This window comes from Diabrotica virgifera, chromosome 9, assembly GCF_917563875.1.
Source record: "Diabrotica virgifera virgifera chromosome 9, PGI_DIABVI_V3a".
Lineage (NCBI taxonomy): Eukaryota > Metazoa > Arthropoda > Insecta > Coleoptera > Chrysomelidae > Diabrotica > Diabrotica virgifera.
In genome coordinates, this window is record NC_065451.1 from 97,796,914 (window position 1) to 97,808,009 (window position 11,096).

Sequence of the window (11,096 nt, forward strand, 5' to 3'; positions counted from 1 at the left end):
ATGCTTCAGGAAATAAAACAAATAAGGAAAGAATAACAACAAACCAATAAAGAGTTAATGGGTGTAAAAGCAGAGAAACAAAAACTAAAAAAAGAAGTAAAACGGCTACATGAATGAATGGAGCAACTGGAGAAATTTAGCAAAAAGAAAAGCTTGATCGTAACTGGGTTGAAAGTAGAAACAAATGATTATAAGAAATTAAAAGAAGAAATGGAAAATTTCAGAGCCCAAGAGTTGCAAATACAAATAAAAGTAAGAAGTGCAAAAAAATAGGAGAAACAGTATGCGCAATAGAAACAGAAGCCCTCACGGATAAAATGGAAATCCTAAACAAGAAGCGTAAACTAAAACAGCATAAAGATCGTATCTATATAAACAACGATTGGACATCGAAAGAAAAAGAAATACAAAAGGAAATAACTAAAATAGCAAAGGACGAAAGAAGCAAAGGTAAGCAAACGAAAATCGGCTACAAGAAATTAATAGTGAATGGCAAAATCTAGATATGGGACGAAGAGAGAGAACAGCTGATAGAAAATTCAAAAAACTAATAAACGAAGAACAGCGGCTGAAATATGATAATGACATGGCAAAAAAAGACTCGGAAATGCAAACGGTTAACGAAAACAAAATAACGCACACAAAATAAAGAAATAATCTTAATAAGAAGAAAAGAACAAAACCCATTAGAATGGGCTCTTGGAATATTAGAACCATGCTGGCAGCAGGTAAGATGCAAGAAATAGCTCTTGAAATGAAAAAATACCAACTAGAAATCCTAGCCGTATAGGAAATACGATGGAAGAAAGAAGGAAAAATTGAGAAGAAAAACGTTAGCATGTATTATTCGGGAGAAAACAAACAGGGAACGAATGGTACGGCATTTATGGTGAACAAAAAAATGAGGGAAAAACTGATACAATTCAAAGCAGTTAATGAAAGGATATCTTACATAAGAAAATAAACAAGCCCACATCTCGATAGTCAATTGCTATGCACCCACCGAAGAAGCAAACCAAGAAGATAAAACAGAATTCTAAGACATCCTGGAAGAAACCTGTGAAAATATTCCGAGGAATGACATATTAATAATATTGGGTGATTTCAATGCAAAGATCGGAAAGGAGGACTATAATCGTAATGTAGCTGGCAAAGAAACCATTCATGAAACTACGAATGATAATGGAGGAGAAATCTGCAACCTAGCAGCAGCAACAAATACATATATAGTTAGTACTGGGCATAAACATAAAAAAGAAAACAAAATACCATGGATGATACCAGGAAGAATGGATGGAAACCAAATAAATCATACTCTAATTTCGAAAAAGTGTACACAAATAGTACAAGACGTAAGGTCATATAGAGGGGCAAATGGAGGCACTGACCACATATTGTTGATAGCAAAACTTAAGATGAAAATAATCAAAGCAAATAATCATAAGGAAGGAAAAAGGAGGAAATGGAATATAGCCAATCTGAAAACGCAAGAAACAAAGCAACAATATACAGAACAACTGGAACAGAAATTGGGTCAGTACGAGCACATAGAAATAGAAGGATAATGGAAAAACATAAAGAACAGCATAATAGAGACAGCAGAACAAATAATAGGATTCCAAAAAAACAAAAAATCGAAAGAATGGTTTGATGAGGAATGTCACCAAAAAAGTCAACTGAAGCACCTCGCAAGAAACAAATGGCTACAAAGTGCCGAACAGGAACAACTGGACCAATATAGAAAAGAAAAACAAGAAGCATTGAAACTCTATAGAAGAAAGAAGAACACATGGATCTCTGAACAAATGCAAGAATTAGAAACGAATAATAAAGACAACAAGAAATTGTTCGAATAGATAAAACAACAACACAGTACCAAAAAATCTGTCACAAAAATAAACAAAAAAGATTGGGAAAAACATTTCACGGACCTATACAAAAACGACAATAAGGCATATTCAGAGGATGAGGATATAAGAGATAACAGAGATGAAGAGGAAGTAGCACCTACTTATTAGGAATTCATGGAGGTATTAAAACAACTAAAAGTAAACAAAACGCCAGGGCCAGATGAAATCAACAACGAACTGATCATCAACGGCGGAGAGGAGCTCACGAAGCGAATGCACAAGTTAATGGTTACAATTTGGAAGGACGAAAGCATGCCCATAGAATGGAAAAACGGACACATCGCACCAATCTTTAAGAAAGGGGATCCAACTAAGTACTGCAACTACAGACCAATTATGCTACTAAATACAACGTATAAGATATTGACCACAATTATAAGAAACCGACTAAATCAATACACAGAAAAAATTATAGCACCATATCAACAGGGTTTTAGAACAATAGATCAAAGGAAGATCAACAATAGATGCAATACACGTACTGACACAAACAATTGAAAAAAGCTACACATACTATTCATCGACTTCCAACAGGCCTTCAACAGCATATACAGACAACAATTATTAAAAGAAATGAAAAAAATGGAGATACCGGCAAAATTAATAAGACTAACTAGAATGACAACAAAAGACTCAACAGCAAAAGTTAAAACAAATGAGGGCGATACAAATGACATCAAAATAGAACTTGAAGTAAGACAAGGAGACAGTCTGTCAACAACAAACGACACTATTTAATATCGCTCTAGAAGGAGTAATTAGGGACACAGGGCTGAAAAAGACAATTATTCAAAGCTCAACACAATAGGATATGCAGATGAACTGGGACTGGTAGCACGAGATAAAAAAAGACTAGAAGAGGCACTTTTAACCCTGGTAAGAGAAGCAAAGACGAGAGGACTAATAATCAATCAGAATAAAACAAAATATCTTATAAGCACACGAGACAATGTAAACAGAATAGCAGAAATAAAGATAGGTGAAAATACATTCCAGAGAGTAGATTGCTTCAAATATCTGGGGGTGATGGTGGACGGCAAAAACGGAAGGACTATAGAGATAAACGACAGAATTAAAGCAGGTAATAGAGTATATTGGAAATATCACCAACTACTCAAGGACAAAAACCTGAGCAAAAAAAAACAAAATCAAAAATATACACAGCAGCAATCAGATCAGTGATAGCCTATGGAGCAGAAGTAATGTGCCTTACGAAAAAAGACGAAGAAAAGTTAAAAATAATTGAGAGAAAAATTATAAGGATACATGGCCCAGTAAAGACAGAAACAGGGGAATATTGAAAGCTGATGAACCATGAAATAATAAATATAAATAAAGGAGAAGATATAGTAAAATTCATTAAAGCACAAAGCCTCAGATGGTTTGGGCACACACAAAGAAGAGGGGTAGAAGAACTGATCAGGAAGATAATGAACTGGAAACCAGTAAAAAATAGACCAAGAGGAAGACCAAAAATTAGATGGGAAGATCAACTGCTAGACGATATATCAAAGATGGAAATTGCAAACTGGAGAGAAAAGATTCAGGACCGGAGAGAGTGGAAGAAGATAGTCGAGAGGGCAAAAAAACATCACAACCTATGAACTAAGACCTAAAGGAAAAGCGGACTAATTTACCGCGTGAAATGGATTAAAAGAGCTCATATTTGAGGGAACTATACTCTAACAAGAGTGAACGGTCCATATAATAATTCCAGGTATGTACCTGTATAAATTACCCTCCTTGAAGTTGGTGTAAAAGGTATTCACCATTTATGTATTGTCTTTTGGAAGGATAACTAGAGAAAATCCAAATAAATTTTGAAAAAATGGCTGAAATCGCTGAAATTCTTGTAACAGATTCCGTAATGAGTGTACATGGGTGGTAAATGATTTTAAATTTCACTTAAAGAAAGTGCTAAAAAGTCTAAAACATTTATGGTACTGTTCTGCATCTGGTTTCCAGGCAACCTGTTGTACCGACGGTTAGTTTTTTTAATATTTTGAGTAGTAACTATGTTGGTTATCAACAATTTGATGTCAAAAATGCACATTTTGCATTTTTTGTCTACCAGTAAGAAGAAAAAAATTCAAAACAAAATTTAAGATAACCGCATTATAGAGCATGTAAAACAATTTAAACAAGGTTTTATAAATTTCGCTATACTTAATTGTTGCTTATAAAACTATAAATTAAGTCAGTTTAACGTTAATATAACTTATGTAAAAAATACAACTTATATCTCGATATTACGTGAAATAGCTCAAAGAAATGAGTAAAAATACACGGTTTTTATGACACTCAGTGTAACTACGTAACAATTGTTTTAGTTTCTATATGGACGGAATAACAAAATTTATGTAAATCTGACCAATTTTTTCTCAATTTAATTATTTATTGACAATTTAAATGAAAAATAGCCGATTTTAAGAATTTTCGTCTATAAGTTAAAATGTTTTACCAAAAAACTGAAAAAAGAACCGATTAGTTTATTGAAATAGCCTTAAAATGAGTTGAAGTAAAATAGAATTGGAGCTTTGTTTATCAATAAACATTAACTATTCAAATTTATTTCTTACGTTTTAAGCTAACTACCTGAGGTACCCCTAAACCCTAAAAATGTCATCAAAACGACGATTTTGAAGCTCTTCCGACTGGATTAAAGAAGCTATTATCGATTCAAACAAAAGTTGTGTATTTTTAATTCTAAATTTCAACTATTTAATTAAAAATAAAGTGTTTCAGTTGAAAATTCAAAGTTGCTACACCCACCGCTTTCGCAGGCAGAATAAGAACCCTGCTATTGCGTAAGTATATAGATTTTCAAAAACCATTCAAAAAGCATTCCAAAGTTTTTTCGATATGCCGTCTAATTCTCGAGATATTTGACAATCGCCTTTCTGGACAGAGCCCTTAAATAATGTAAACATTCTTATTCAAGCTAGACATAAGCCGAGTGAGAGAGCTGACCGTGAAATTCATTTGCGATGTTTCCAAATTTACCGGATCTCGAGTTGTCTGCAAAATATATATTTACCATATACACAACGGATCGCGCGCGCTGCCCTCTACAGCGGATTTAGTGGAACCACTGCAATATAAAATTCACCAAAAGGGGTGCAAAATGAGGTCCAGACAAAAATCGATTTCCTTGTACCCTAACCATTGTTACATCGAGATGTCACTATATACACGTGAATACAAGGTGAGATCCAAAATCGGATCTCGCCTTGCAAAACGGATCTCATCTTGTATAGCTTATGATACAAACGGATCTCGCCTTGATATGAAGACATATATATATATATATATATATATATATATATATATATATATATATATATATATATATATATATATATATATATAAAGAAAGATTAATCTTTGCAGATAAGTTAAACAGTAAAGTTTTGAATATTGGGGAAATCTGCAAACCAAAACTCAATGCGTATCAATTGTACGGCCTAACGTTTTCGTGAATGATTATTCACTTCTTCAGGGCTGAAATAAAGAAAATGTTAATTAGCCATATATATTCCATGCAAAATGTTAGTTTTCATTACCAATACGTAGAATTGTAGAGTTACGTTGTTAAGTAATAAAAAAGACGATATGTATAAAAACATATCTCTTTTTGTTTGAAGTAAAAAGAAAACACAACACTTCAACTTGGAAAACTATGGCTATATGGTTACAATCAATGAATTATTTACTCAAGGAACCAATTACACTAGCATATAACTACATTTTATGTTGGAAGTAACTTTACATGTAGATGAGAACAATGAATGTTTAAATATGTCCTTCTTTTTTTTTTTTGAACTTTCCCGTTCGGTGTTAACTATATTGAGCGCATGCTCATGACATGTAGGTTCATTTGACCTACGCATAGAAGTACCAAACACCCAATCGGTACGGACAAAAGGTATTATTAAACAAAAATATTAAGGTTTATTTATCTAAATATTACAAGAGGATGTACCGCAACATAAGTGTCATGTTACATAATTACATATTCTATTTATTTAAATGTTTTTTTTTTTTAATTTTTTAAAATTATTGTTGATTATTGGCAAACAAAAATTACTTTTTATTCTAAGAACTATTAATATTGACAATTACGTATTATCAGTCAAGTTGGAGTCATGCAAATTCGATCTATGGCTGGTATCTGATCTGAGTAAAAGATGATAAATATCACTCAGATTTTTGAAGTCACCTTTAACATTAATAGAGGAATCATTAAGGAAGATATAGGACATTTCAATAAATTCCCTTTTAACCCTTTTAACCCTCAATAAATTCCCTTTTTAAAAGGGAATTTATTGAAATGTCCTATATCTTCCTTAATGATTCCTCTATTAATGTTAAAGGTGACTTCAAAAATCTGAGTGATATTTATCATCTTTTACTCAGATCAGATACCAGCCATAGATCGAATTTGCATGACTCCAACTTGACTGATAATACGTAATTGTCAATATTAATAGTTCTTAGAATAAAAAGTAATTTTTGTTTGCCAATAATCAACAATAATTTTAAAAAATTTAAAAAAAAAACATTTAAATAAATAGAATATGTAATTATGTAACATGACACTTATGTTGCGGTACATCCTCTTGTAATATTTAGATAAATAAACCTTAATATTTTTGTTTAATAATACCTTTTGTCCGTACCGATTGGGTGTTTGGTACTTCTATGCGTAGGTCAAATGAACCTACATGTCATGAGCATGCGCTCAATATAGTTAACACCGAACGGGAAAGTTCAAAAAAAAAGAAGGACATATTTAAACATTCATTGTTCTCATCTACATGTAAAGTTACTTCCAACATAAAATGTAGTTATATGCTAGTGTAATTGGTTCCTTGAGTAAATAATTCATTGATTGTAACCATATAGCCATAGTTTTCCAAGTTGAAGTGTTGTGTTTTCTTTTTACTTCAAACAAAAAGAGATATGTTTTTATACATATCGTCTTTTTTATTACTTAACAACGTAACTCTACAATTCTACGTATTGGTAATGAAAACTAACATTTTGCATGGAATATATATGGCTAATTAACATTTTCTTTATTTCAGCCCTGAAGAAGTGAATAATCATTCACGAAAACGTTAGGCCGTACAATTGATACGCATTGAGTTTTGGTTTGCAGATTTCCCCAATATTCAAAACTTTACTATATATATATATATATATATATATATATATATATATATATATATATATATATATATATATATATATATATATGAAAGGAAACGGCGATTGCATTTTATTTCACTTCGACCACCACCGATATTCTACACGACGTGTTTCGAGCTCATGTCAAGCTCTCGTCAGGAACATCTAGGTGGATGGTCGAGGTGTAAGAAAATGCTTTTGGCCTTTCTGGTAATAATAAAATAACCAGACTTCAGTACACTTGGTACGACATCTATATGAATTAAACGAAAAGATTTCTCTGGTATACAGAAGAAATCTTTTCCGTAGCGGACGCGAAAATGTAAATTTCAAAGTCTTCATAAAAGACGATGAAAGACAAAAGACACCTCTTTGTGTCACAGATTTGTCTACAAAGCCACGTTATTCGCTACACATTCGTCAATAACGGAGAAAAACCGTGATATGAAAGGAAACGGCGATTGCATTTTATTTCACTTTGACCACCACCGATATTCTACACGACGTGTTTCGAGCTCATGTCAAGCTCTCGTCAGGAACATCTAGGTGGATGGTCGAGGTGTAAGAAAATGCTTTTGGCCTTTCTGGTAATAATAAAATCACCAGACTTCAGTACACTTGGTACGACATCTATATGAATTAAACGAAAAGATTTCTCTGGTATACAGAAGAAATCTTTTCCGTAGCGGACGCGAAAATGTAAATTTCAAAGTCTTCATAAAAGACGATGAAAGACAAAAGACACCTCTTTGTGTCACAGATTTGTCTACAAAGCCACGTTATTCGCTACACATTCGTCAATAACGGAGAAAAACCGTGATATGAAAGATTTCTTCTGTATACCAGAGAAATCTTTTCGTTTAATTCATATAGATGTCGTACCAAGTGTACTGAAGTCTGGTTATTTTATTATTACCAGAAAGGCCAAAAGCATTTTCTTACACCTCGACCATCCACCTAGATGTTCCTGACGAGAGCTTGACATGAGCTCGAAACACGTCGTGTAGAATATCGGTGGTGGTCGAAGTGAAATAAAATGCAATCGCCGTTTCCTTTCATATCACGGTTTTTCTCCGTTATTGACGAATGTGTAGCGGATAACGTGGCTTTGTAGACAAATCTGTGACACAAAGAGGTGTCTTTTGTCTTTCATCGTCTTTTATGAAGACTTTGAAATTTACATTTTCGCGTCCGCTACGGAAAAGATTTCTTCTGTATACCAGAGAAATCTTTTCGTTTAATTCATATATATATATATATATATATATATATATATATATATATATATATATATATATATATATATATATCATAAAGGAGTACGACCGTCAATTCCAATATAAAAAAGGAGCACTCGTAAGTGCAGGGTTTTATCGGTCAAGTGGGTGAAAAAAGAAACAAGGAATTCGGCTACTTCATCTATTTATTGAAGAATTTTCGTCTACTGCTCAGTAGACATCATCAGCTCATCTACAAAAAGAGTGTTATAAGAAACAACATCCAAAGGAGAGGTAAAAGAAGCACTAGCGTTACCTTAAAAAGACATGTAGCAATAGATAAGTAATATATATATAAGTTAAGAAACCAGAACTGCTAAATCACCAATAATAAAAGGACACCGTAAGCAAGCTTCACCTCGACCACACCTCGGCGTCACCGAGCTTATAAATAAACTTTTTGCATTGTATAGAGTCACTCTTATTTTGCATTTAACTGTAGTAAGTAGTCCCTTGTCAATAAAGTTCTTTTTAAAAACGTTGTTCTTGGACTTAGAAACTTCACTGGCGCAGTCAGTAGGATTTTTCGGGAATTACGTCGCAAAATTACGTTACAAAAATCGAACGATTTCGCGAGTAGTTTTTCGTTTTAACGATTTACCGGAAAACCGAACTTTTTGTGAAAGTGTCCAAGATCAGCTTTAGACAAGGTATCACCAAGACCTGGGGAGAGAACAAGAATCGTCGAACCCTAGAGGCAGTAGATTTTAAGCAGTAGTTCAACGAGACCTGGGAGAAGAACAAAATCGTCGAATCCTATAGGCAGAAATGTTGAAATTCTACATTTTAATGTAAGTGTTTCCTATTTTTTCCATTTTATTATTCCCATTTTTTATTTCCCTATACATATTTGAGAATACTTATAGTCAGAGAGCTAACGACAGTAAATGATTTTTTTTAAGATTTTATGATTTTACAAAGATTTTTATTTTAAATAAGAAAAAGAATATTATTATTATATTATATTATTATATTTTTGAAAATATTTGATTATATTGAAGTTGAAACATATTTAATATTTTATTATAACCTGATATATTATTTGAAAAAAAAAATATTTAATGAGTGAAACTGATAGTAAATTAGATTTAAGTAGCCTTGTAGCAGAATTAAATTCAATTTTAGAACCAAATAGTAATAAAGATAACGAAATGGCTCAAACAAACTACCAATTGTTAAAACTATACTTAGATTCTATCCCAGCATACGATGGTAATCCACATACTTTAACCATATTTATTGAAAATTGCGAAAATTTAATAACTAATTTTGCTAGCCAAACAGATGGCACTTTGAATACATTTTTACTACGAGCTATATTAGGTAAATTAAATGGAAGAGCTCAAATGTTAATAGGCTCTAGGACAGAATTAAATACATGGCAACTTGTAAAAGATGCCCTTAATCTTAGTTTTGGAGATCAGAGAGATCTCGATTGCCTTATCCAAGACCTTATAACGTTGAGGCCTTTCAAAAATGAAACCCCTTATAATTTTGGCATGCGTTGCCAAGAAACACGTAGTTTAGTAGCACAAAAATTAAATACCCTTAATATTAAAGCACCAGAAAAATTAATTAGAATACAAAGTTACGATGACTTATGTTTAAAAACTTACATTAGAGGCTTACCCTTATCGTTACAAACAAATATTAGATTGAGAAACCCAGACAGTTTAGAGAAAGCTATGTGCTTCGTTATCGAAGAAGAGAATTTTCTATATTCGTTACAACGCGGAAATAATTTAAACTCACAAAATTCTTTTAGACCCTCATCGAGACATACTCCTATGAGAAACAATAATATTAATCAAACTTTTATTCCTAGAAATAATTTTCAACAAAATCGCCCTAATATGAGATTTCCACCTTACCAATATCAAAATATCAGACCGCAATACCAGAATAATAATTTTAATCCTAACAATACTTTTCAACCAAACCAAAATCATTTCCGAAATTTCAATAATTATAATTCTAACTTCAATCCAAGAAATTTCGATAATAATAATTCTAATTTTCGACCAAGATACTTCCATAATAATAATTCTAATTATCAACAAAGAAATGTTAATAATCAACCCCAAAATCAAAATCAATACCAGCCAGAACCGATGGATACAAATTCACGAAATACTTCTTTAAGGTCTAAACCACATTTTACTTCCACGCAATTATTTAATCAACAAATTAATAACGACAAAATACAATTCGAAAATCCCTTTGAAAATAATAATATTCCCACTGATTACGAATATCCGACTCAAAGTTCATTACCCTATTCATTACCGCCTTACGAGAACAATTATGAAACCCAATCCAGTCCTTATCAAACTCAAGACAACACAAATGAAAGATCATATCACAGTCCAACTCAAAATGTTGAAAACGTAAATTTTTGCATGACCCAAGAAAATTACAATCCGACATAATATACTTAAATACAACGATAGCAGATTTACCACATATTATTATACCAGAACTCAATGCCAGATTTTTATTAGATACAGGGTCTTCCAAAAGTTTAATCTCTCCACAGTTAGCGCATAAATATTATAAAAATTTTATTTCTTATGAAAATTTTAATATACAGACGGCTCACGGAATTTCCATGCACAATGAAATAATTAATATTCCAGCTTTTAACATTTTTAAAGTAAACCAATATAATAAGTTTTATGTTTTTAAATTTAGCGAAAATTTTGATGGATTAATTGGTATA

The 11,096-nt window shown here is 32.1% G+C and overlaps 1 protein-coding gene across 1 annotated transcript; it reads left to right on the forward strand.

Annotated features, from left to right (window-relative positions):
- The first annotated feature begins 9,438 nt into the window (after positions 1–9,438).
- Positions 9,439–10,806, forward strand: LOC126891161 (putative mediator of RNA polymerase II transcription subunit 24). Its single transcript, XM_050660343.1, has one exon. It carries the CDS (start codon positions 9,439–9,441, stop codon positions 10,804–10,806), a length of 1,368 nt encoding a protein of 455 aa, XP_050516300.1.
- The last annotated feature ends 290 nt before the right edge of the window (positions 10,807–11,096 follow it).

What these genes read in the sequence shown, in the direction of transcription:
- LOC126891161 (XM_050660343.1), top strand. Translation starts at nt 9,439, where the DNA reads ATGAGTGAAACTGATAGTAAATTAGATTTAAGTAGCCTTGTAGCAGAA.